The 27,964-nt window shown below is 42.2% G+C and overlaps 1 protein-coding gene across 3 annotated transcripts; it reads left to right on the top strand.

Annotated features, from left to right (window-relative positions):
• The first annotated feature begins 119 nt into the window (after positions 1-119).
• On the top strand, positions 120-27,894 carry kmt2bb (lysine (K)-specific methyltransferase 2Bb). 3 transcript variants are annotated; one of them, XM_086114219.1, is made up of 36 exons: positions 120-502; positions 1,778-1,856; positions 2,008-5,493; positions 5,613-5,794; positions 7,403-7,522; positions 7,803-7,989; positions 9,003-9,240; positions 9,334-9,401; positions 9,492-9,743; positions 9,873-9,979; positions 10,857-10,982; positions 12,093-12,206; positions 12,302-12,448; positions 12,530-12,622; positions 12,716-12,833; positions 12,970-13,083; positions 14,023-14,207; positions 14,470-14,571; positions 14,942-15,052; positions 15,360-15,436; positions 15,579-15,799; positions 15,996-16,099; positions 16,234-16,371; positions 16,530-16,688; positions 16,780-16,897; positions 16,992-17,070; positions 17,151-17,311; positions 17,428-17,595; positions 17,725-20,791; positions 22,167-22,267; positions 22,414-22,551; positions 22,632-22,884; positions 23,015-23,122; positions 23,209-23,292; positions 24,341-24,470; positions 25,910-27,894. In XM_086114219.1, exons 1-36 carry the CDS (start codon positions 173-175, stop codon positions 26,183-26,185), a joined length of 11,541 nt encoding a protein of 3,846 aa, XP_085970345.1. In that variant the 5' UTR covers positions 120-172; the 3' UTR covers positions 26,186-27,894. The 3 variants fall into 3 exon arrangements, with proteins under 3 accessions (XP_085970345.1, XP_085970346.1, XP_085970344.1); XM_086114220.1 differs by having other exon boundaries at positions 121-478; positions 17,722-20,791; XM_086114218.1 differs by having other exon boundaries at positions 121-502; positions 17,722-20,791.
• Positions 27,895-27,964: the final 70 nt, after the last annotated feature.

The raw sequence follows: 27,964 nt of genomic DNA, 5'->3' as shown, positions 1-27,964 counted from the left end.
GTTTGCACCAATCGCCACCAGGTGTCTACAAAGCGTAACATCGCCTGTAATGTTTGAGGAAAAACTCAATTTCCCATAGAGCATTGCGCCAACCCCCTCCCATCTCGCGCCTTCCCTCTTGTCTCTCGTCGCTCGAGTCTGCTAGCCATCGGTGTGTGTTGTTGTCGAAGCAATGATGGCGGCAGCGGGATGCGGATCAGCAACCGCGGCTGCCGGAGGAGGCCAAGGTGGAACCGCTACGGCCAGAGGTCGTTTCCCCGGTCGGCCTTGGTCGTCTCGTAGTCGTTTGCGCTCCGAGAAGCGCTGGCAACTCGGGCGCTCGGGCTTAGAAGCTGATGATGTGACTTGCGGAGGGCCAAGGCCCGCCAACCTGGTTGTATCGTTAAACGAAGACCAGTCTCACTTGCGCTTACTTGGAATAGAGGCAAGCCACAAGACCCTTGGCCAGGCTGGGTACAGCTCTAGTGGGAGTGAAGAGGTGAGGTCCCAAACCGACTCAGGAGTTAGTATCCTTATTTTTTTCCCACACATTACAATACAGTTAAATGCGCTCATATGAGTGCTGTCTCCAACTGTGTTTCTATTGGTGTCATGGAGAAATGTCAACATCCTGTGCTAGGCTAACTCGTTAGCCCCCCCCCCTTATGCTAACATGATTTGCTAACCAATGTTAGCGGGGCTTATCGTGACATTTACGGAGTCGCACTGTAAAATACAGTCTGTAAGGGGCAAAATGCGGCAACATTAACTCTTTGTGCTGCCATATCCGTTAGATAGTGTGTAAATGTCACCCCGCAACACTTTGCTCTTGAATATTTCATGAAAGCCAGTGAGTGAATACGCCAATTTGTAAACAGCAAACGCAATTAGCTCTCCAATGGCCCGCTCCTTATCGGGCCAAAGTAGCTGGCAGCTAATCGTAGCGAACACAAAGAACGGGGAAGGCTAACACCCGTGACCCACACAGCAGCTTGCCGCGCTGCGAGGTGTTCTATTTTACTGACACGCTTGTCTTTTAAACAAATTACGCAATAGCGTGTGTAACCGTAGTACCTACCTCGTAATACTATTATGTTATGGACACTCCTAAGGAGAGCTTAATTCAATGTTAATGCGTTGCACAGAGGCTACATGTTAGCAAGTATTGACATGCAGGAACTTTTTATTTTTATGTTTAGAGAGCCTTATACATTCAAAGCAGAATGACTAATGTAATGTTGATGTTCTTACTCACACACAGCTCTTTCTCAATATGTTGAATAATGCAGTACTTGGAGGTACTCACCATGCGTTTTTAGTATTGGTACGTCATACGGAGTTGTCACTACTTGGTTAGTTTCGCTGTTAGATGTCATTGAAATTACATGATATACTGTACTTGGTTCACCTGCAGCCCAAATTATAAAATAATCTTTGGTTGACGTTGTAATTGTTCAATAGTCAGTTGTAGTGAATTTAACAACTGTCATCAAATATTATTTGGACTGTATGTTAAATTACTGTCAATGTTTAATATGGATGAATATGCAACTAGGCCGTACAAGTACAGTCACTCGTCATAATACCATGTTTTAGTTACATATTGGAATTCAATGTGTAAATTTTTTTAAGCACCTGCTGTCAAGTCGTGTGTGTGTGTGTGTGTGTGTGTGTGTGCGCGCGCGTGTGTGTGTGTGTGCGCGTGTGTTTGTGTTTGGACCTTGATTTTGTTGAGTTTGCTTCCATTGGAATCACATCAAAGTTTTTGCATGTGTTAATTATTGGTTTTCTTCCTAAGGGTGATGACTTCCAAGGTTTTGAAGCTCTCAGAAAAAGCTCTAAAGGAGCGCTATGGTCTCGGCAAACCCCTTCCAAAGGTAGAAAACGCTTATTATGAATGTTTTAATTACATATGAACAAGTTAAAATTTAAATTAAATGGCATACACAGACTTGCTGTTTTCCCAAAATGTCTATGTTGTAGTTGCTGTATATTTACTATATATGTGTATATATTTTTTTTTCATAGGTAATGTCAACACAAAATCAAAACGGAAAAAAAGTGCGAAGGTAGTGCCTATTATCCCAGCTGATGAAGCATCTATTTGTCCTCCTGAACCTGATAAAGATGAACATTTGGTGGAGGAGAAACACACTGCATCTTCCAAACCTGAGCCTGTTAAAGGTCCCAGAAAACGATCGAAAGTTAAGAACACCGCTGATCAGGAGATGTCCAAATGTGGAGTGTTGTCGCCTGCACCAAGGATTACAATTAAGTTGGTTGCAAAAAAGAAAATCAAAACAATAAAGGAACCTCATGAAAAGTCTGTCAAGAAGATGAAGCTTAAAGGAACAGAGCTGAAGCCCCAATCTGAGAATATCCAGGCTGAAAACATTTCTAGTGCTCATGTTAAATTAAAACTTGAGCCACCTGAGGAGGTTACTGATGATAAAGGAGCTGGGACTTTACCTGCAAGAAGACGTGGACGATCTGCTTCAAAGGGGACGCATGGCAAGCCTGTTGCCAACATTGTGGCTGATAATAAGAAGTCGCAAGCGAGAAAATCAATGAATCAACCTGACATTGTAAAAGAAACTGTTGAGTCAAAGACAATGGTAAAGCAGTCGCCACGTAACCAACAAGCCATTCGGCGTAGCAATAGAGTCACCAACTCACTGTCGCAACCTGTTTTGGATGCTGCTGCTGATCCTGAAAATCCAATAAAAAGTGATACAATTGTTAAAAAGTCAAAATTGACCAGAAAAGCTGAGCCAAAACTGTCCGTGAGGAGGGGCAGACAGAGACAAAGTAAAAGAATAAACAAGGATGTTCCAGTCCCAGAAAACCCAATGCCATCATCTACTAAAACTGATCCATTAGCAATGCAACCCACCAATAGGTTGCCTTTGAACATTGAGGGGAGGGTCCCAAGTTTGAAGTTGAGAAAAATGAGGAACCCCAAATATGCTGCACAGTCCAGTGGGAAGTCAGCTCGAAAAAAGAAACGGAAAAAATTCATTTGGACTTTATCCTTGGTTAAGTCAGTGAGTAAGATCCAGCCTGCTGAAAACACTGTCAAGCTTACAGAGAGTGTTAGAGAGATTTCTGAAGTGGATCTGTCCACTCTAAATGACAGTGTCGAAAAGAGTTTGATGGGTTTGGAGAAGCCGTTAAAATTGGACAATTGGGCCTCACAGGAGAGCACCACAGCAAGCAGTGAAGAAAAAAACTGCCAAAACAAGGCAGGGGGAACATGCGAGAAAATGTCTTCTTTACAAGTGGAAGTTACGCAGGATGGAAACGAAAGCTCTCTTCAAGAAGCCACTCAAATGGATTGTGGGAAAGTTGTCCCACCTTTTCAAATAAAAAAACTCTCCTCTCCCGGCAGACATAAAAAATCCAAGATGTCTTTTTTGGTTCAGCAGGTTAGTCCTGTGCCTGAAAAAAAAGATGATTCTACTAAAGAAGCGGGCAAAGTTCAAGAGGATAAGGCCCTATCTCCGGAGACGGACGTCCAGCCAACCAGGATACTACGAAGGAGAACATTAAGCCTTGATTTGCCTCCCAAAAAGCCGGTCATTTGTAAGCCCGTCATGACTCAGCCGAAGCGACGTCTGAGAACAAGTCCACAGGTAGAAAATGCACCACAGGTGGGTGTTGAAGTACCTGATCATGTTTTATCAGAAGAGGCCAGCTCACAAGTTCTCCCTGAAAACATACAGGAAACTATTCTAAAATCCTCGCAGGACTCTTGCACAATTTCTGAAAGCTTGGAGAAGGAGTCCGCAGAGATAACTGATGCTCCTCTTGCAGTGCCTGTTGAAGTGCTGCCTGTTGAAGCGTCGCCGCAGAAGTTGGAGAATGAGGCTGAGCCACAAATTAATGAGGCCAAACCATTGCCAGTGCCTTCTAAACCCAAGAGACGAGACAATAATAAATTAGGGAAAAAGAGGTCTGTGCAAAGGAAAAAGGCTGTTGTACCTAAAGAAAGTGCGGTCAGTCCAGAATTGGTTATTGTTGAACCTGCAAATACAGAGTGCCCACAGAAGGAAGACAAGGCTTTAGAAACAGAAGCAAGTCAGCCCGAGGCGAAAGAGCACGTGGAGCCTGAGGAAAAGGGGGTCACTGTATCTGTGGAGGAAGAGCCGAAGCAGCCACCAGTTAAAGAGGAAACAGACATTCACTTGATAGATTTTCAGCTGCCCGTGGATTTGGAGAGTCAAGCAAGTAATCCAAACACATTATGCTTAGAGAAGAAATCCCACAAGAAAGGAAAAAAGAGGCGTAAAACTCGAATTGGGCAGCGTCAGAAGCACAAACACAGGAACACCGATGGAAAGTTTGCTCCTCTCAACTCATCAGAAAGACAGGGAACATTTGAAGAGGGCGTTTCCATCCAATCAGAAGGGAGTGGTCAAGCCACCTCTGGTCCTAAACTGGTTGGTGTGCATAAAAAGTACAAAAAGAGACCGTCTGCCATCCAGTTAGACCCCAAAAGGCCGCAAACAGAGTCTATCCTTTCAACATTGATTGAAATTGGGCTTGACAAAGAGGGCAGTGATTTGAAAGAGGAAGAAGCCGACTCATTCTTGGATGGGCCACGAGCAGAGGCAGTTGACGTTCCGTCTGGCAAAACAAAGTTTGTCAAAAACATCAAACACTTCATCATGCCTGTTGTAAGTGCTCGATCCTCTCGAGTGATCAAGACCCCACAAAGATTTATGGATGATGTAGGAATGTCCATGTTGCCACGTCGAAACTCCCCCAAGAAAGGTTTGCAACTGGGCTTGCAGATACGCACGGGAAAGAGGCGAGATGAAGGGATGGGACAAACTATTTCACCTGTCCTACCTGTTGACGAGGATGACATATTGCGAGAAGCTCAACTGGACCTGGACCTCTTTTCATCTGATGATCTGGATGATACGGCAGATATCACTGCCAGTCTCTTTTCGGAGTCAAAAAGCATCAAAATGGAAAAGAAGAGCTCATTTGTGAAGGACTCCAGTTTGAAGTGGGATCTGCCTGCAGAGTTGACGGAGGAAATTTTTACACTGGACAAAACTACGGAGGACCAATGCGAGGATCTGTTTGTATCTACCCCAGCAGAAAAACCCAGAGAAGCCTTTTCCGCTGGCCTTTTGGATGCTCAGAAAAAGACCCCAGCCCTAAAGTTTAATAAGCAAGCTGCCCACTTTAAGATTTATCAAAGACTGAACAAGTTGCACAAAGGACTTGCCCAAGGCAAAAGTGCAACAGATGTGGAAAGTAGCAAATCTCTTCAGTCGTCTGTAGATTTAGCTGAAGGACTTGATGATGAGGCCATGAGCATTAGCCTGAGGCAGCGTAACACAGACACTGGTATGGAAAAATCCAAGCTCAAGATAGAAGACCTAGGCACTCCAGGTGTTGTGAGAAAAGTTTGCATTAAAGCTTCAAAGTCCAAGTCGCTTGCTGATCTGGACAGTGAAAAAAAGGACCCAGCAGGGAAGAACACCATCCAGCTTCACTCAGGTATAAGCACCATTGTTTAACAAGGCTGTTATTTCTAATGAGCTAAGGCATTTCTGTTAGGTGACTTCTGAGCATGTATAGTGGTAAAATAGCAATAATATGTTCTTTTGAACCGATAGCCGAGCTGCAGTCCACAGAGGAGTCAGCTGCATGTGAAGACGACCATCCTGCGCCTATGGGAAAAGGAGCTTCACAGAGAGCGCGTCTAACTGGAGCCAATAAACGAATGTTCAACCTGCTCAGAAAAGCTAAAGTCCAGCTCATGAAGATTGACCAACAGAAACAGATGAAGTCCTCAGGGGTAAAGTCTTGACTTCTAACATCAATTAGGAATAATAATAATCATCATTTATAACAGTGGCAGCCCAGATCCAGTGGTGAGCGCGTCGACCTCACAGTGCAGAGGTACCGGGTTCAATTCCAGCTCCGGCCTCCCTGTGTGGAGTTTGCATGTTCTCCCCGGGCCTGCGTGGGTTTTCTCTAGGTACTCCGGTTTCCTCCCACATTCCAAAAACCTGCATGGCAGTCTGATTGAACACTCCAAATTGTCCCTAGGTGTGGGTGTGAGCGTGGACGGTCGTTCATCTCTGTGTGCCCTGCGATTGGCTGGCAGCCGGTTCGGGGTGTCCCCGCCTACTGCCCGAAGACGGCTGGGATAGGTTCCAACACCCCTCGCGACCCTTGTGAGAATTAATCGGAACAGAAAATGGATGGATGGATTTTTAACAGTGTGGCTGAAGGCTCTGTTACTTATGCTGGACAGACAGCAGAAGGGATGGTGGAGGAAGGACGAAGACCTGAGAGAATGCCAGGGTATGGCAATGTGGAGGAGGTCAGGAACATGGTTGGTTGACACAGTTGATGGCCTTGAATGTGCAGATCAGTATTTTATATCAGATGCGGTATTGGACAGGGAGCTAATGGTGTTGTTGCAGGACCTGCATGATCTGGTGGATGGAGGGGGTTCTTGTGTAGTTAGTACAGTCACTTTTAAGGGAGATCATACAGGAAAAAGTTTCATTAATCCAGGTGGAAGGCTATGAAGAAAGGACAGCTGCATTATGATTTCAGTGTGAATATGGAATAAAACATAAATATACATACATAAATAAACATACATAAAACATAAATAAACAAAGGAAATATTAAAAGAAAACAATAAGCAGCGGCAGCAGGACTGCCTCATTTACTCGACTGCAAGTGACAATGTGACAATTAGGGATATAACGGAAACGACAATACCGCAATATCACTATTTTAAAATTGCCTCGATATGGTTAACGTCATGTCACGATATTAAAAGCACCACGTGTTTAATAGGCCAGGTTATTTTCCATTTGTGCAGTTCCAGCACAGTGTGGTTAGTTTATTAGTGCTGTTTAATTTGAATTAGGCATGTTTTGGCCATCTACGTTTAAGACCCGCGCTAATCGCCAGATATAGGTGAGCGAAACACATTTGAGTTCCTTCGCAAATTGACTTGATTCACAATTTGTGTGTGTATTACCAAGTGCCTCAATGTTTAGGTTTTTCGTGTTATCAGCCGAACACAGCATACTCTGATACTTTTTGCCGCTGAGCCAATAAGAACAACTGACAATAACATGGCAGGCAAATTCTATTTGTCTGTCAGTGCTCTTATGTACAAAAACACAATATTGTGAATTTTTTTCCCCCCATTATAAGATTTCAGTATACGTTTGCAAATGTATACAGTATTGGGAGGTTTTTTTCCAACTTCCCAAAATGTTGTCATAATTATTGTGTTTCATATTGTGATAATATTGTATTGTGACCTTTGGATACCGTTACATCCCTCGAGACAATGGCGATCTTCATCAATAATTCTTACCATAAATAAATAAAGCTTAAATGGGTGCCTTTTTTTTTTTTTTTTGCATATCTGAAGCTGTTATCTGGACCTGCTGGAGTCCGAGCGAGAAATTTGACCTCGAAGAGACAGAGAAGGAAGCGCAGAATGCCGCTTGAGCCTGATGTACCTATCAAGATAGAGCCATCTCAAGGACACGTAAGTGTGCAAATCAATAAGGCTTGCGGAGAACAATTGATCTAACTAAATATCTTGCATCTTTCTCTTTTCCCTTTATCTATGGGGTCTCAAGATCACAGTGAATTTTCCATGTGGGTTTTGTGTAAAACGGACCCAATGGAACAGACAAATTCTATGTAACTGCTATGAAACGTTGTCATATTTAATGTTTAAGCAAATTGATCTCCCTGATATTTCTTGCATCATCGTGCAAGTCCATCAGCAGTTGAGCATTTGTTATGTTTTGTCACCCCTCTAGCTGCAGCTCATTTCGCCACTGTGCCAAGAGTTCCGTCAAGCAGGAGGCCCACGCATCAAACATGTGTGCCGCGCTGCTTCTGTGGTGCTTGGGCAGCCTCGGGCATTGGTACCAGATGACATTCCCCGGCTCAGCGCTCTACCTCTGCATGAAAGAACAGGCATCTCTCCCTCAGCTATTGCAAAGGGTAGAAAAGACAAATTTCACACAGTCACTTCCTGTTTCTTTTTCTTTGTTATTAATGCACATACTTTACCTAGGGATAGACCTGATTATTTGCCGGGCGGATTATGGGCGCCAATATTTGGCATTTGTGACCGATATTGGCATTGGCTTAAAAAATAATAATAATCTGACATCTGATAAAAGATCAATTTAAAAATGTGTTTACTGAAGGAAAAGTATTGATTTACATTTAGTACACCTTTTGTTTTTTTTGTTTGAAATTAAAACAAAGTGATGTGAAAGTTGAATATTTCAGTTATTTTGAATTTTGGAAATTTTATTTGCTGTCAAACTCTAGGGAACTACAGTATTTCCTTTTTTTGGTTTTCATTTAACTTTTCAAGGCATGCTGATGACCCCGGTAGCCCGCTTAACATTTTGTCCGAATTTTAAACCAAAGATGTCTGTCGTCTTAGATAAAAAAAAAAAAAGATTTGTAAATCTGAAAAGTTGCACAATAAGCATATACTTAAAACAACACACCACTGAAAACCAATTGCCTTACATTCCATTTGGCTGTGTATAAACAATATTTGTGCAAATATTAATGGTGTCTGACTCCCTGCAATAAAACGTTTAAGCCAATTAAATAGCAAAATGACATACCCATCGCCAGTTTTGAACAGGCACGTACATGCTCATTATTACATAAGGTGAGCTATAAGATGGCACTTTTCTCTTTTTACTTGTTTCCTGGTCTATTTTATTTCAAAAATGCCATGCAAGTATTGCCATAAGTTAGATAGAACTGCTAATCATATCAGGTTTCATGTTCCTTTGAGAGAGAAAAAAAATAATTTGTGATTGCAGAGGCTGATGAACGCAGCCAAGCAGAGCCTCCAAAACTCATCTCATGCCTACTACATACCCTGAAAAATGAGGGACGTTCACAATGTTTTTGGTTTTATGGACGTCTGTAAGCCGTAATTGCCTCTTAGGCCTCTTATGTTTCTCCATTCATTTCATGTGTTGCAGATGTTGCAGATGGCTCTCTATCAGAATCAGACAGTCCTGATTTCTCAGATTCAAAAGTCACGAAGGTCAAGAAGACCTCCAGCTTTGTGAAACGAAAAGGCCTTGGACCTTTTGGGTACCGCTCTCGTAGGTGTGGTGTATGCAAGGGTTGCAATCATGAAGAGGATTGTGGGAGATGCATCAACTGCCTTGACAAACCTAAGTTTGGTGGTCCCAACACCAAACGACAGTGTTGTGTGTAAGTTGTGGGATTTTTTTTTTTTTTTTTTGTCGGATTGTGGATGAGAATTCTTTGCAAATAATAAGCGTTATTTACTTTCATCACCACAAGCTACAAGAGATGTGATCAAATTGAAGAGAGGAAAGCCCGAAGACTAAGTGGAAGAACGGCACCCAAAGGTGATTTCTCACTCCTGTCGTTCAATTCCACGTTCTCTGAAATACCAACTTCAGAAACTTTGAATCAACAAGTTGAGCTTTCTTTTTTAGGTTCGAAACGACAGCGATCCTCTTTGAGTGGGGATCATTCAAGTAATGATGAAGGAATGGAGGGTGTGGTTGACTCGCCTTCTGGCCTCCAGGCAGACAGTAACAGTCCGTCTGTGAGGAAGCAGCCAAAACGTGTTGTAAAGCCGCGGGTCTACATTGAAATGGTGGGTTATGAGTCAGATCTGGATGAAAAGGATCTAAACTCATCTTCACCAGCCAGAAGGAGAGGCAATGGGCCTCGTTTGAGTACAGGTAAAGTAAAACTCAGCAGAGCAGTCCTGAGCTATCGCTGACTTGTGCATGTCATTGCAATATACAAGACTAAGAGTTAGAGTTTGAGGCATTGTTAACATTAATTGATTGATTGATTGTCCTCTGAAGACTTTGTTTCAGTGGATGGATTCCCGGGAGATATATCAGATGATGAGATCCGGCATCGGAAATCTAGCTCACATCGAGGGCCATCTGTTCGACGCAAACCAGAGAAGGTTAGCAAATCTGAAATGTCTTAAATCAGGGGTGCCCAACCAGTCGACCACGGTCGGCACTCAGAGACAAGCAACCATTCACACTCACAGTCACACCGAAGTACAATTTAGAGTGTCCAATTAACTTAGCATGTCTATTTTGGGGATGTGGGAGGAAACTGGAGTACCTGGAGAAAACCCACACAGGCATGGGGAGAACATGCAAACTCCACACAGGAAGGCAGGGATCCGGAATCGAACCCCGGATCTCTGCACAGTGAGGTGGACATGCTAACCAGTCGACCACCGTGCCGCCTGATTCATAATTATCTCTATAATATATAATATCATTAATAAACAATACAAGTAGTTTCTCGATTAATTGAAAATGTAAACAATTCTTGAAAAATGAAGGGGAAAGAATATTGATATATTTGCGTGAAAAATTGAATTATTTTGTTGCGTTATTGTGTTGATTTCATTTACTTCTAGGTAAGTGCTGGTATGCATTCCTAAGGCGGATATTTCACCTACTTTGATCGCAATTTTCTCCATTCTCCATCTACTTAATTTATCTTTTAATTGACATATCTTCCGCAAATATTACCCAATCTCCACATTTTTTAAATTATTAGAAAGCATTTTCAAGGGTCTTTTAAAGAACATCTATACATCTCAAATTTGACCCAACTGACCTGTTGTGTATGAAGAAGGGTCACATGGTGGATGGGCTGGGTATGTCCCCTTGTTGATGGCATTTTAGCAGAATTCCAAAGTAACACAGGATACCCAAAGTGTATGTAATACTCCGTACCAGACATGTTTTTGGGGGGGAAAAAGGTTCATGTGTTCTTCAAGGTGTATGTTCCCTCTGACATTCAAGTTGTTTGTTTTTTAGGGTTTGTCTTCACAGGCTTCGTTTGAGGAGACACCACCAAGTGTCCTGGCTGCCCTAGCCAATGGTTTTGAGCAGAGGGAGGTTGAGTCTTCAAAACCCACCCATAAAATCCGGGTCGACTTCAAGGTATTTTTTTGGGGGGTGGGTGGGGATGAGTGGGTTTCAGAGATTTTATCACAAATCGATCAATCCAGAGTAGAAAACAGAACGGAAGATTTATCGGCTTTATGCCCCCTCGATCGAAAGCACAGCGAGGGAATGTGAATGAAGCAAGGATTTTGTAAAATAATAAAAATATGACAGTGTAATGGGAGTTGTAGGGCTGCAGCTGTTGAATATTTTCGTATTTGAGTATCCTACTGAAATTTATGTTGAATAATCAAATATTTGGGTGGAATCTCTTCTTGCTGAATTAAAGAGCAGCTGTTAATACAAAAGAGAAAGTGCCAACTGACGAGGAATAAGACAGACATTCAGTATTCCACTCAAAATTTTAGAATTGTTCAAACTAAAATGAAGACAATTTAAGAAGCAACAAATATTTCCTTCATTTGACTACACCAAAACCCTACAAAATATCGCTACTTGGAGTACGACACTGGCCATACACTCAGCAAATATTTTAGCAAGGTACATGAATCTCAGTGATTTGTGAAACGTTAATTTTACCTGGGTTTGCTTCATGCATGGCATCACAGTGGTCACCTTCGGTGGAAAGCAAGGTCTGTCTTATGATTACACGCCACGGTGCTCGCCTTGTGTTTCAATCTGAAATGCTCCCACATTTTTGCCATCTTCCTGCAGCATCAACCCAATAACTTCAGACTTCCTGCTCGTTTGTGACGTAAGCACATTGTGCCCGCTCGCAGTGTTGCTTTTCATTGTGTCCATATGAGGTACAAAATGCTAAATTTGACTCGCAAATTGAGATGCGACGCTGGTTATTTCGAGCCTTGCATCGCAGGTATTTGGTTTTGCAGGGTTCGGAGATGCACCACTGAACGATGCCAAGATAAGCAATCTGCTAGTAATTGTGGTTCTGTTTTTGTCAACGGCTTTTGCGTTTGAAATCTGAATGTTTAGTACTTTTTTTATACCTTGTTTACCATGTTTGGAAATATTGCCTTTCTTTTTCTCACATCTCTCCACATGTTAGTAGGTTCATCTTTGCAGCATTGGTGTTGACACTGTGTCGAAAAGCAAAAGTAAGTCATTGTGTTGGAAATTGCTTTTCAGGAGGACTGTACGTTGGAGAATGTTTGGAACATGGGCGGTTTAAGTATACTGACCTCTGCACCCAACATGCCACCACATGTATGCCTACTTTGTGCCAGTAAAGGGCAACATGAGGTAATTTTATTTTGGAATGCTCTAATATCCAAAATCAAAATAGAACTATAACAGTTACAATGCGTGTTTAAACCTTGAATGCCTTTCACTTTTAGATGTTGAATTGCCAAGTGTGCTGTGAACCCTTTCACTGGTTTTGCCTCGAAGAGGCAGAGCGCCCCTCTGTGGAAAACAAGGAAAACTGGTGCTGTCGTCACTGCAAGTTTTGCCGTGTGTGTGGCAGGAAAAACAAGCAATCAAAGGTAGACACCACCACTCACGTGTATGTTTTTTTTGTCTTTTTAAATTTACTTCACTTGCAGTTTTCAAATATTCTCCCTCAGCCCTTGTTGGAGTGTGAACGATGTCAGAACTGCTATCATGCTTCCTGTCTTGGACCAAATTATCCAAAACAAAACAAGAAGAGGAAAGCTTGGGTGGGTTGTTCTCACCTTAAAAATACCTGCGCACTCATGTTTCCTTGAAGTCTTCAGATTGTGGAACACATTAGTGGGATTGTCTCTCTGTAGGTTTGTATGACATGCATCAGGTGCAGGAGTTGCGGGGTCACACCGGGAAAGAGCTGGGACATTGATTGGAACCACGATAAAGGACTCTGTCCAGACTGTTCCCAACTCTATGAACAGGGTAAACATATGTTTGTTTCTTTGAGGCAATTTTCTTCGATTCCGGACCGGTTATTATTATGACTTGTAATCCAAGAGTTCAAATGGCATTTAGTGTCCTTTTTTTTAACTGTACTGTATATGTTTTGTCTCATTAGGTAACTATTGCCCAATCTGCTTTAAGTGCTATGAGGACAATGACTATGACAGTCAGATGATGCAGTGCGGCACATGTAACCATTGGGTACATGCCAAGTGTGAGGATCTAACAGGTAATATTTAGCATGTGCAAATGAATTGTTTTATTTTAGCCGTTTTATTCTCATATTTTTCTCTGGCCTCTCGTTGAAAATGTATACTGACTAAAAATCGTTAAAACATTTTTACAAAACATTTTAAAAGTTAAATTTAAGTGAGATTTTCTGCTCTGAAATGAAATCTCAATTTTAAAATATATAGCTTTCATAACCTTTTATGCCATACTGTATCACAAAGGACTGTGGTGGTATTGCTTATCAGACGCACACAAGGTGCAGAACAGCACAGACTCCGCACAACAAAACAAAAGTTACTAAATCGGTTGCAAATTGAAAGGTAGCGATAAAATCTATTACCATTGGACCACACAGATTAACATGTATGTGGGAAACCACAGCTGATCACAAAATTTGATATAAATTTGAAATAAAAATCATCGGCTGATCCAATACAGCTAATTAGATCTGTGAGTGTTTAAAAAAAAAAAAAGAACAGATGTTGTTTCTTCTTAGCCCTTATAGATCGGTTTCATGTGATGTATGCATACATTAATTCTGGCTGTGCGCGCATCTTCTGCCTCCAAGATGTGTGCGCAGCCAGACTTAATGTGTGCATACGTCACATGAAACGGATCTATTGTCTCGTGCCGTGGGTTGTCAGAATGGAAAGCGCGCACACAGAGATGTAGTCTTTTATAGAATTCATGCTTTTTTAGAAAAAACGGCGAAAGTTATGGTTACAAGCTTGATGACGTGAGAATTGGACTGAGGAGGCAATTAAGAATGCTCGTTTTTGCAAACAACAGTGACGTCATTAAGATGCGCACGCATCTTGGAGGCAATGTTTGCAAACATTGAAACTCGTCTATTAGAAAGTAACAAAAGACTCTGTAGCTTTACATTTTATGTTTTGACATATCTGCTAAATTCTGTCTTCCTGTCAACTTATTTCAGATGAACTGTATGAGATCCTGTCCAGTTTACCAGAGAGTGTGGTGTATTCATGTCGGCCATGCAGTGTGACTCAGCCAAGTGCTTGGAGAGAACTTCTCTACATCGAGCTCCGATCTGGAGTAGAGAAGGTTCTCGCCTGCTTGCTGTCTTCCACTCTCACCCAGCACCTTGTTACCTGCTCCCAGGTTAGACACTTGGCTCTCTTTTACCATGTCAAAAATACATTTGCAAGAAAGCAGTTAGTTCAAGCATACTGGGTTTGTCTATTGTTGTGACTAACATGAAGCTCAGAACACCTTTTATGACCACTTTATGCAGAAATCCAGGTAACCCCAAAGGGTTCTCATACTTTTTCTTGCAACTGTATGTAGGCTTAGAGACTTCGCAAAATGGTTCAAATAGAAATCATAAAATACAATGTGCACATACGCTACTGTTTTAATGCAGTGTGAAAAGTTGGTAGGACCTGACAGTGGAATCGAAGGACGACCCGCCTGTGACCTCCGAGCTGTGGGCAAGAAGTTCGACAAAGGCCTTTATACGACGTTGGTGAGTCCAAACACATTCTCATCTAAATGATATTTTTAAACTAAGAAAATCTTTTATATTATCACTACTCCTATTCTATTGATTTTAATGTTCACTTATGGATTGTATTGCATTTGAAAACAAAAAAATATTAGCAGTAAATGGATATTGTTCAAGTGGATATGCAAGAACATGTATTTGTAGCATTAGACATAGTGGGTAATTGTTATATCTGTATTCAATATGTATAAAGGCCGTTGTAAAATGTCACTTGTCAGAGAAGACATTGAATAGAATTCGGTTAATAAAAAAGTTAAAAAGACAGTCGGAGCTTTTTGGAACACGACAATGACCTAATCAGGGTGCTAAAATTTACATTATTTCTTGACAGAAAATGTTCCATGAAGATGTAGTACAAGTGGTGAGAAAAAGGCTCGAACAAGAAGAAAGCCTTCCAGAAGAGCAAAGACCCACTGCCCTCGCACGCTCATACTATTTAAAGGTATATATTTTTCTTCAGCCTGTGGCGACCCTCGATAAAAATGTTTGATTCGCTTGAAGCGTGTTTTTATTCAAATATTTTGTATCATTAATCAGCTCATAGACGTTTTCACTGACACTCAAGGTATTGGTGATGATACTACAATTCTTTGTCATTTTATTTTTGGTTGTGTAAAAATGTGTGCTTTTGTCGGTGCTGTCATGAAACACCACCATTTTTGTATTCACCTTTGTACACACACAACAGTAGCTGTTATTGTTGCTCATGATGTTTGGTAAATTTCTAACTGACTCTGTTTCATCTTAAGCTGCTTGAAGAGGTCTTCAATTGGTTCAACAGTCAAGACCCAAAAGTATGGAACTCGTGTACCAAAACATTGCCCATGTAAGTAATTACTTGGTTGGATTGTGTACATGTTTATTGCAGATGAAACTTGTTTGGTCCTGGGCTACCTAATTGTTTGTGAATAATATTGAAAGCAATGCAGAATTGCTAATATAATCAACTTGCCTATATTTTCCTATAGGGGGATGATGTCGCATGCTGTACATCCTCCTACCATGGAGCATGTCTATGCCCAGTGGCAGGAGAGGGAGGAGCTATCTAGAACTCCTTTGGAAATCTTCCAGGATGACAGTGGTCAAAATTTAGATGAAAGGAAAGATGAAGTGGGTCCTCCAATGTCTGGAGAGCATTCAAGCTGGAACCACTTCAAAACCAGCAGTGCTTTCCGGCATAAATTGAAAGGTAATATTCTGAACACTAGTTTGGAAGTGATTAAGATTTTTTGTTTGCGTATGGGCTTCTCCGTCTGTTTTAAAATGTGTAAGTATTACTTTTGAAAAAGAGGGATGCAGTTTTTAGTCTTTATTTTGTTCTTAATTTCTAATTTTACTTTTTCTGAAGATACTTTTTTTTTTTTAATCCTCTTACATATACTCAGGAAAAAGGGGACGGTTTTCAAAAGCAGATCTGGACACAGGCTGGTCAAGGGATGATGAGAGACAGTGCTCGTTGTGCCAAAAATATGGAGACCGTAAGCCCAACGTAAGTAATATATTTGACATAACATGTCTGAGACATTGACGTCCTTTGGAAGTTTTTGATTATTTAATAGCAAGATGGAAATTTTTGCTTGGCTACTGACAAAAGTTTTCCAAAACATTTGTGGTGTTTTGTAGGATGCAGGCAGGTTGTTGTACCTGGGCCAAAATGAGTGGGCACATGTCAACTGCTGTCTGTGGTCAGCTGAGGTGTTTGAAGAGGACAATGGCTCTTTACTACATGTACACAGTGCCGTCACAAGGGGTCGCTTGATGGTTCGTTTTGATATACATTGTTTTATTTCACCATTATTATATATAATTTCTGATTGTCAATATACCCATCACGTCTCCGTACAGTATTTCTTTTAACTGCTGCTGTTCCATCAAGTCAAAATAATATTCTTTCCCCATCAATCCTATTTTGTTGACAGCGGTGTGAACGGTGCAACCAGACAGGTGCCACAGTTGGCTGCTGCCTGACTTCTTGTCAGAGCAACTATCACTTTATGTGTGCCCGCTCCCGTCACTGTGTATTCCAGGATGACAAGAAGGTCTACTGCCACAAACATAAGCATCTTATCAGTGGAAAGGTAATTGTGTTCTGCCCTCTCATTTCTGAATAACGTGTTTGGTGTTTTGAGCGTGATACGGAATTTTTGGTTTGTTTTTGGCGTTGTGCAGGTGATAACCGGTCAGGAGTTTGAAGTAAACCGACGGATATATGTGGATTTTGAAGGCATTAGCCTTCGCAGAAAGTTCTTCACTGGGCTGGAGCCAGAGTTAATCAATGTCATGATTGGTATGGCTTATGCCACTACTTTTCATAATTTTTTGTTTTAATACTGACTCCATCCTTGTTGTTTGAATCATTTGTATACATTTTCTCTACACAGGTTCTCTCCAGATTGATAAACTTGGTGTCCTGTCGGAACTTTCGGCTAACAAAGGAAAGTTGTTTCCTGTGGGATTTCAGTAAGTTATCTTTCACTTTATCTAAACTTGAGATTACATCTTGAACAACATTTCTTAAAGCTCCTGATTTCTTTCCTTAGGTGTTCTCGCTGGTACTGGAGCACTATTAATCCACTGCAAAAATGCAAATATACGTGCACAGTCCGTGAAGTGCAACCGTTAATACCAGACAAACCCATTGAGGAAATGCCTGACCAAGGAAACAATCACACCATCGAGCACAACCCCTGTCCATTACTGGGTTTGGATCTTGCTTCATTTACACCGTATCTTCTTTAGCAAATATTGTCAATTAGGACAATTACTATAGTAGAATCAATTATACAAATATTGCAATGTATTTTTTTTTTTATTCAGAATCTGAGGCCCAAATAACTGATACACCAGAATCACAGGCCCAACCCGAGGAACGTCTTTTTACAGTTCAATCAACAAAACCGGATCATTCAACAAAGCCAAAGATTCCTAGCTATCCACAAACCAGGAGACCAGCTGGAGGAATGTCCCGACCTTTGCCATCACCAGGTAAAGCACTTCTTTATATGATCCTTTTTTTTCCCTTTTTTGTTTTGGGAGAATAACTTAAGTCACTCAGAATGGGTTGATGCTAGTCACGGTTTAAGCTATAGATTGGTTCTGTTTTCTTTCCAGGAGCAATCCCAATAAAACCTCACCACATACTAACAGTAAGTGATCTGGAGGAGACCAGAAGAGCTCGACGCCACAACCCCCACTCACAGGCAACAAGCCTACGCACTAATAAATCTCCTGCTCCTCTGGGACCCCCAACTGGATCAGTCACACTCCGTGCAGGAAAACCTCTTCCAAGTTCCCCACTTTTCTCAAGTGCTACTTCAGACAGCCTGATAAATTCTTCATTAGGCCGCCCAGTTGGGGGCAGAAATGCTTCTTCAGTCCGTTGCCCTGGTAATGCAAAGACCCATTGTGCCTCAGCTTTCATCCCTCAGTCTCCCTGGCAGGACAGTGCAGGAACATTTGCATCTCCAAATCTCTCTTTCTCTCCATCCGTACAGAATTTACCCCGGACTCGGTTATCTTTTGATCTGAGCCACTCAGATTCTGTTGAAGTGCCGCACAATTTCTTGGCATCACCAGAGCCAGAAGATGTCTCTCCTGCAAATGGCACTTCACCTCAGAGAGATTTGGATGAACAGAAAGATGACGACGAATTTACATTTACTTCATATCACAAGGATCCCAGCGTGACTCTGGGACAGGAGATGAGGACAGAACTGGAGATTGAAGAGACAGTCCTCAATGAAGTTGTGGCTATGAATTGTGGTGGACAAATAGTAGTGGAAGGGGATGATCAAGAAGAATTTTGGGGTCGAGCCCAAGAGGTACAGAAAAGAAAGTCCCTTGTTGCCAGTCTGCCACATTCAGCAGCCTCAGGCAGGACTGACCTGAGCAACACCTCCTCTGATGAAGATATGGAACATTACTTTGACTTCTCTCGGACTATTGTCAGCTGTCCTGGGTCCAAAGAGCATTCCAAGTCTCCCACATCTACCTGCTCCAGGAACATGACTCAGTTGGATGGTGTAGATGACGGAACAGAGAGTGATGCAAGCATCTCCACAACTGATGATCCTCAGAAAGTTCATGGTTCTGGTAAAAATATTCCAACCAAGAACCTAGCTAACAATGATATCCCTGAATCAGAAACATTTACCAGAACCAATAGAAGTCTGAATCAGAACCTCAAAGTGACATCAAATTACAAGCACAAAGATTCCTCTTCTCTGACGATCTTATCTGCAGTCAGTAACCCCATACACACATCTCAAAATCCTCCAGGATCCTCAAAAGAGAACAGTATGGTATTGCTCTCATCACAGATGTCTGTGGCCTCTCATCATAAAATGGAAAAAGCTGACAGAAATCAGGAAAACGTGCTTCCTGCCCTTGACGGGAACCCCAATTTACTGACGAAGGTGCCTGAGAGCTCCTCTTCGGAGGAGATTCTAAAACCGTCCTCTCTACAGTTTGCCTGTGGCATGCCTACTACTCTGGAGACACACGACTGTAACTCCAATTTAGGAGAGATGGTTCCTGTATTAGATTGCACACAACCGGAATCCCAACAGGCTGAAGCGTCAAAACCCCTTAATTCAGAATCTGACAGTAGCCACTTTGTGCCATCAGCGGTTGCCCACACTGTGTTAGGTAACCACATAAGTGTTAACTCCATGACGAATTACGGTGACGATGCCCACTGTGCCCTAAAATCGACACATGTGCAATGTCCTTCTCACGGACTTTCAGACTCTACTCAGATGTGTCCCAGTTTACCAGGTTCCACACTGCCCTCGCTCACAAGTATGCCACTAAAGCCCGTAAACACATCACAAAGCTCAACCTTTGAGCAAAAAGACCCCTTGTCTAACAAATTAGCCACCTTAACTTCTGTCGGAGACCCGACGCAAACTGTGCTAAATGTTACACCCCAAAACGAACCTTTGTTAACAGGGACATCTGTCCAAGCAGTAACTTCTGGTTGCATCTCGGTACCCATGCACTCCACCCAGGCAAAGCCTTTGGGTTCAACAGCTGTCACTATTGTTTCTTCCTGTGCTTCAGTATCTTCTCTCCCTGGAGTTAGTGGGTTTTCTCCAGCACCAGTCCAAACCACCACATCCGCTGTGATTTTAAATGGCTACAGCTCTTCATCCATGCAGAAGGACGCTTCATCTGGTCACGCAATTTCGATAAACTTTTCTGCACCAAGGCCTACTTTCGAACCGCAGCAGCCTATGGTATCCCCAGCTCTGCCTGGACATGCCATTCTTACTGTGAAGGAAGTTGGAGGTCCAAATGTGGACCCCACACCTCATGTCCTGTTGGTGAACCGTCTCGGGCAGATTTTCGTAAAGAGTCCAGACAGCAACACATTCCAGCTGCCAAATCCTAATGCTCCATCCTTTAACTGTGTCACTCAGATTGCCAGTCTTTTGCAAAGCAATGCACTGTCCGCCACACTAGCAGCAGCCGGAAACATGTCTACTCCACCTCCTGGACCAATTATAATGTCAACCGCTTCCACGGCAGCGACTACTGCAGAGCAGAATGCTACCACAGTTACGCAATTGCTTACTCACAATAGCAATGGGGCATTGTCATCAATTAATGTAAAAAAGCCAAGAAAGAATCCAAAAAAGCCCAAAGATGAAACTGCCTCAGAAAAGAAAAAACCAAAGAAAAAGAAAGAGTCCAGTGCATCCAAAAAATCAAAGTCCTCCAAGACAGTTGGGCAGTGTTCTTTATCAACAAAGAGTTCAGACACATCACCTGCGGAGAGTGCCGAAGCAATTATAAACCAAGCAATGGCAAGCAACTACACGCCCAAGTGGAGCGGGCTTCGGACACTTAGCCCTTCGTCGCTGGTTTTGCCCCCTGGCCTACTCATTGAGCCTGAAGCTCCAGCACCATGTCCCAAAACGGCACCGGTTCCTGACTCCCGCCCTCGCACCCACGTCCGCATGAAGAGAGTTTCTTCTCTTTCTGACCGTATTGTGACAAAGAAGTCCAAAGTGGATTTTCTAGCTTCTGAACCGACCAGCGAGGATGAGTGCAACCGACTGAGCGTACCAAGTGTCTTCAGCAGGGCCTCTGGAGTTCGCATCAAGACTCCGACAGTTAAAGGAATATTGAACCTGGATGAGTTAAAGGAGGAGCGCCAAAGTGACTCTGAGAGCTCTGGGTAAGAAAATACTAAATAATGTTTGGGCATGCTTCAACATGGTGAGAAAGTGGCCTTTTGAAAAATATTGCTTTTTTTTTTTTTTTTTTTTTTTTAAAGCCTTTATACAGAGTAAGTTGCTTTGATCAGCTTGTTGTGATATGATTTCACTTGTTACTGTTACCAAATTAATGCTTTTACTAGGCGCTTAGTCTTAACCAACTGGAAACTTGATTGGTTGGATATTGCCTGTTGAGGTATTATTAGACTCTGTCTGCCTCTCTGTCAGATGTTCAATATTTGCCCAAGTGCCATTTTTGTGAACAGCGCCTGAGTCTGCTTTATTTCTAGATTTTTAAAAATGTATCTAAGGTATTTTATTTATTGTTCTACATTTCATTGCCAATAGTAAATATTGTTTGGAATAAAATGTTATTTACTTTAAAAATTTGATGTACTTATCATAACAATCAACAGCATTAAAACCCCAAATAATATCGTTCTACCAGTTCAAGCCGTACACCACCTCATGCCCAAAGTCAGCTGGAATTAATTCCAGTTCACTTGTAACCCCAACGATAAGATAAGATCCATCCATCCATTTTCCGAACCGCTTGATCCTCACTAGGGTCGCGGGGGGGGGGGTGCTGGAGCCTATCCCAGCTGTCTTCGGGCAGTAGGCGGGGGACACCCTGAATCGGTTGCCAGCCAATCGCAGACACACTCACATTCACACCTAGGGACAATTTAGAGCGTTCAATCAGCCTGCCATGCATGTTTTTGGAATGTGGGAGGAAACCGGAGTACCCGGAGAAAACCCACGCAGGCCCGGGGAGAACATGCAAACTCCACACAGGGAGGCCGGAGCTGGAATCGAACCCGGTACCTCTGCACTGTGAAGTCGACGTGCTAACCACTGGACTACCGGGCCGCCCATGATAAGATAAGATGATATGTGTTATAAAAAAATGGATGGATAGCTATTAATATATGGACGCCTTACCTATATCGCGGACATATAATTGTTCAATTAGTTATTGTTGCTTGAAAACAAAATAAGTGTTTGAAAATTGGGACCTCGCTTGTCCGATCTAAAACCAAATCATACCAAAGATAGGGCAATATTTCTCATAGGAAATAATGTAAATCCAGTTTATCTGTTCCAGACACCCCCCAACAAATAACCTAAAAACATTTCATAGTTAATAACTGTTTCATATGGAGAATAAAATGTGAAATAAATTCTAAAAGATGAATAAAAATGATAAATGAATATTGAATGTTTGACCTTGATTGTAGACTCTTGATGGCGTATGAAAGACAGTGAGGAGGCGAGAGCGCGCAGGAGAGGTTATTGGCTTTGTCTGGGTAATCTATTTATTTTGTCTTTCTCCAGGTGTGAACCATGGGACTGTATGTCTCGGGATGAATATGGCAAGCAGCAAACTTGGGAGCCAGTGGGGCACAGCACCTTTATTGACTGGAAGAAATACTCTGGTACCTTTAACATTGATATTATTCACAAAGGAAATGCATTACAGCCAAAACAGTCTCTATGTACCTTAAAGCAATTAGGAGACTCCTGGCATGTTTGACCTAGGATAAAACTATTTGGGTTAGTTTATAAAGATTTGCATTTTTAGGTGCCGGTTCCGACTCGGATGACGACTTGCTGCTATCTGATGAGGACGAGGAATATCTGGCAAATAAAGATCAGCCTCACTTGCGATTCCAGATAAGCAGTGATGATGGCTTCAATGTGGAGGCAGACACTATTGAGGGTGAGTCTGATGTTGGAAAATTGAACCCCATTTCTCATGGATTTACCTTTAACAAGCTTCATTCCCAACTGTCCCGATAGTGGCTTGGAAAGCTGTGATAGATGGTGTGCAAGAGGCACGAGCAATTGCAAAGTTGAGACCTCTGGCTTTCCAGAGGATCACAGGTGCCCGAATGCTTGGTCTGCTCCACGATGCTGTGGTCTTCTTGCTGGAACAACTTCAAGGAGCACATCGCTGCCAACATCACACCTTCCGTTTCTTCAAGCAGTTCAACCAAGAAGATGATCTTCCTGTCAATCCCACTGGTTGTGCCCGCTCAGAATTCTACCTTAGGTGTGTGTGAATAAAACGCTGAGTCATCTTGCAGTAAAAGAGGAGTACAGTTAGATATTTCCTTTGTACTCAGTCATTGAACGAAGGAAGAAAATACTCATTTAAACCTGAAAATACTTTGTCTCAACAGAAAATCCACATTTGACATGTTCAACTTCCTAGCGTCTCAGCATAGGCAGCTTCCTGACATTGGGTCTTATGACGATGAAGAAGATGATGTTCTTTTGAAGTCCACAAGGTCAGGCGTCCGTTTTAAGCCTTATGCTGGCAGTCTTACCATATTTTTTCTTAACTTAATCCTGAATGAATCCTCTTCTGTCTTAGACGGGCCACTAGTTTGGAGTTGCCAATGGCCATGCGCTTTAGACATTTGGAAAGAACATCAAAGGAGGCTGTCGGCGTGTACAGGTCAGCTCTGAATTTTGCTCCCCAAATCGTTTTGGAATGCTGTCAACATGTTTAGAGTTTATCATATCGTTCTCCAATCGATTGGCTGATTCCTGTGACAAGTACGAGATTGGCTTATGTCGATCAATGCCTTTTATTGCCAATCACCTGCAGCACATACTTTGCAGCCGCAGCCACTAGAGACCAACCTGTGTGCAGTGTAGCGTTATCTCTTTCCTTCCTTCACACAGCGAAGACATCGGCAAAATCAAACAAACATGTCTGCTGCGCAGAACTTTCATGAGATTTGAGTGATGTTAAGTTTGCATCCTGCAATAGACGCTATGAAAAATCTGACGGCTAATAAATGCATTTATAAATGTGTTAACCTCAGGGAACTATTTATTTAAATTTTCACTTAACTTTATAAGATGCGACTGACCCTGGGGACTCTCTGCACCTTCTGTTTCTGTTTGAAATCAAAACTAAGATATGTGAAAATTTAACATTACAAAGACTTGGAAGTTTTGGAAAACCCTGTCAGTCGCTTACTGAGGAGAAACCATCTCCATGTACCTTACCTCTGTATTATACTGCCCCTGGTGGCCAAGACGCACACATCAAAGGAGCAGCATTGAATTGAAGCAAAAATCCATTCATCCATCCATTTTCAACACTGCCTATCCTGAAGAGGGTCACGGGGGAGTTGCTGGAGCCTGTCCCAGCTGACTTTGGGCGGGAGGCAGACTACACCCTCAACTGGTCGCCAGCCAGTTGCAGGGCACATATAGAGAGAAATTCACACTCACATCCACACCGTCCCTGAGTGGGAACCGAACCCACGCTTCCCGCACACTATCAGCGACCAGCAAAAGTACAATAAAATATAATATTATAGAGTGCAGTTTTTTGTTATTTAAAACAGATTACAATTTTTGTTTTTTGAGTTTTCGGGAGGGGGGGGGGATTTCCATGCATGGTCACTGAATAAATTAAATTCAAGAATCAATGCACCACTGTACAATGTTTCTGAGTAAGGTCATTTGATCTCTGATCCTACTTGATGTAGGTCTGCAATTCATGGGCGTGGACTCTTCTGCAAGAGGAACATTGAAGCAGGCGAGATGGTCATCGAGTATGCTGGCATTGTCATTCGCTCGGTGCTCACTGATAAACGGGAGAAGTACTACGATGGCAAGGTGTGTTGTTTTCATCAGTTTCACCCTCCGTTGATTGGAGAAGTACCATATTTTTGCGACTGTTAGCCGCTCCAGAGCAGTGGTTCTTAGCCTTGTTTGAGGTACCGAACCCTACCAGTTCACATACATGCACATTCACTGAACCCTTCATTAGGGAAAAATAAAAATCAGATTTTTTACAAATTCAAGACATGAAAAAACTCATTTATTAAAAACAAAAAAAGTAAATAAAATTTCAAGACATAAGTATAGTTTTTTAAATTAATTGTATGGCAGAAGCTTTGTCAAATCCTGAGCCGATTCAGAGACCGATTGAACCCAGATTGAGAACCACTGTTCCAGAGTATAAATTGCACCATTCCAAAAAATTCATCCTGAAGAAGAAAAAAAACATAAATCACTCAGGAGACTGAGTCACATTTTTGGAGGACATTTATTTTCCAAAAACCAAGAGCAGCAAAGGTCGGACTCGCATCCAAAATGCCCATATCCTGATCCTATTGACGCTAGTGAATGATTTCCGGTTGGATTACAAACTTCAAGAGTTTCTTTTTTAGTTTAAACCTGAACAAGAATCCCGTGTCTCATTGTGGCCAAAGTTAGAATCCTGGTCGGTCATTTTACCATTTGGTGGTGTAAATCATGATCCTTGTTGTTCCACCACACAGTGTTGCTAGACGTGACCAGGAATTGACTGCTCAGTTAATTTTATCATGATTTTATTTCCATCTTCTTTACGCCACTGCACTGGCTTTTAACAGATTAAATGAACTGAAACCTAAAATAAACCTTAAAACTGGTACCTCAACACTCAGTACTGACAAGATTCACATATAGAGTGACCAAACTCGAGCTGTTACTCATGAACATGAATCATACTCTTGATTGCTCCATCGAAAACGTTTTTTGTTTCAAAGTGACCTCCAACCGTGGGGATTTTTTCCCTTTCTCTCTGTTCTGTTTCCTGTAACATGGAAAGTAGCCAACCATGTTTCCAGGCAGTGCAAATATGGTTTTAAAATGATTAATTTTAGTTTTGAGGCAACAATTATTGTGTCGACCAATTTTTGTTTTCGACTCAGTTCCACATTAGTGTAGAATTGAAACATTTTACCAAACGGAGGAAAAACTCTATTTTTGGCATGGGTGATTTCAATCAGCCAAATTGGCCCTTCTCCAATGAGACTAATGTGTGAAATACTCGCATATCCACATGCCATTGGTTAGATAGCGAGTGGACAGCGCAAACACTGCTAGCATGTTGTAACACAACTTGGTTCGACTCTAACTCCCTACCCAGAGTTGCCTTTATATGTACTGTAAAAACGATTAAATATGATGAACGACAATGTAGTGAGGGAGTGCTGTATGATTTAAAAAAAAAAAAAAAAAGGAGACAAGAAAGGGAGCAAATGAGTTTGTTGTGTTCTTTCTGCCAGGGTATTGGCTGTTACATGTTCCGCATCGATGATTTTGATGTGGTGGATGCGACCATGCACGGCAATGCGGCCAGATTCATCAACCACTCGTGCGAGCCCAACTGCTACTCGCGAGTGATCAATGTAGAGGGCCGCAAGCACATTGTCATCTTTGCTTTGAGGAAAATCTACAGGGGGGAGGAGCTCACCTATGACTACAAGTTCCCCATTGAGGACGCCAGCAACAAGCTCAACTGTAACTGCGGCGCCCGGCGCTGTCGACGTTTCCTCAACTGAGAGATCCGTCGTCGTCTGAGACTAAGACATTCTTGTTTACTAGAAAGCCTTTAATTAAGGTGGCACTGGATGGAGCTCTCAAATGCTGAAGGCGCTCAGTGAGCGCGGAACCCAAATTAGCCACTATTGAGACAAGTTGACATCGTTCTATGTGCGTAGTTGGGAGGAGCAGAAAAGGAGGTTGTCCTACACTGATGCGTGTTTGAAGGGTACCCTAGGCTGCCCGTGACGACGACTCACGTTTTGAATACTTATAATATGGCCATGACTTCTGGTTCACATTTCTCGGAGACACACACATCAAGCCTTATCTGTCAAACTCAACGCTGAAAAGCTGCAGCTTGACTTTGAGAGATTCCTTAAGTTTGAGTCTTTTTCCAGAGGAGAGGCGTCGCCTTTCTAGAGTACATTCATTATCACCGTTGCTCCATCCTGTAGTGTAGGGAACATTATTGCCCCGTCTGTGTTGTAGTGAGGTCCGTTTCTGAGCCATATATTCACCCAAACCTTATTTTATGCTGCACATCTCTTTTTGTGGATGTTTTATTGCTTCCCCCACCGCCCCCACCCCTTCCAGATGACAACCATGGTGCTAAGCAGTGAAGGGTATTCTCAGGACGGCGATGTCCTGCAGATAAGGATTGGTTTAGCTGGGTGTTCACCCTCCACAGAACGGATATTTTTTTAAATAAATTCGCCCGAGCAGTACTCAACAACATTGAAAAACTCATCTTCACTGTCCATTTTAAGTTAAACATTTCGATGAAATGAAAAGACTTCCTTGATGTACACTATATGTAGCAAACACTACCCAAACCAAAAGAGTGATGAATCAGAGTTTTTGAAGAGTTATTTATTCCGCTCTACTCTTCAGCTATTCCAACAAGACTGTCCCACAGTTGCACATAAATGGCCGTACAAATTCCCATTTTGCGAAACCCGATACTGTTGATCTGTAAATCAGGGAGAACGTGAGTGTAAATTGCCACTGAGTATGTGCAACCAGCTCCCGCAACAGGCTTGTTGTGAACACGGAGTGCACACTTTGCGTCACGACAAGCCATAGATAACGGAGCCTGGGAACGATGCACTCGGCACCTAATTTAAGATAGTAAGGAATTGTTGTTCCTAGTGATGTTCAGTACTGTCTTTAATGAGCGTAATTGAATTCACACTGTTTAAAATTAGTCGTGATATTTATTTGCATTTTGATTTTTACTTTTATGGTGAAAGGCTTGTTTTGTATAAATGGTGGTGGGTGTACAGCTCCATTTGTAGTGCCCGTTTTGTTTTGTTTACAAGTGCTGTCCTTTGTTTCACTAATTTACTTGAAATTTCTGTTGAGGCAATCCAATCATACATGTATGGCTTTTTTTCAGTTTTTGAACCAGGTATTTTTAAAGAATATTTTAATTTGATTTCTTTTATGTTGTGGCAACGAACTGACGGTCTTAGAGAGTGCCACAGAAGTAAAGCGAGCACTGTTTGCCTCCTTAAACCCTTGTTGATTCACCTCGCCCCACGCTCCTCTTATTTCTGTTTTTTCCCCCTCCCAAACAATTTTGAGCAGACTGTAATGTGTGTCAACCTTTGTGCCCATTTTGCATGTCCAATCACTGGGATGGAGCCCAGATTGTTTAGTGTCAATCACACACACACACACACACACACACATGAAAAAAAAAAAGAGAGAACGGAGTCACTCCCAATTCATTGCAAGGATTCTACCTCAGCTGTCACAACAGATGTTTGGGAATACTGATGCAAAAACAGAGGATA

Source organism: Hippocampus guttulatus, chromosome 6 (assembly GCF_054856545.1).
Source record: "Hippocampus guttulatus isolate MCC_2025c chromosome 6, RoL_Hgut_1.0, whole genome shotgun sequence".
NCBI lineage: Eukaryota > Metazoa > Chordata > Actinopteri > Syngnathiformes > Syngnathidae > Hippocampus > Hippocampus guttulatus.
Note: the sequence above shows the minus strand (reverse complement) of the source record. Positions and strands in the feature narration are given on the sequence as shown.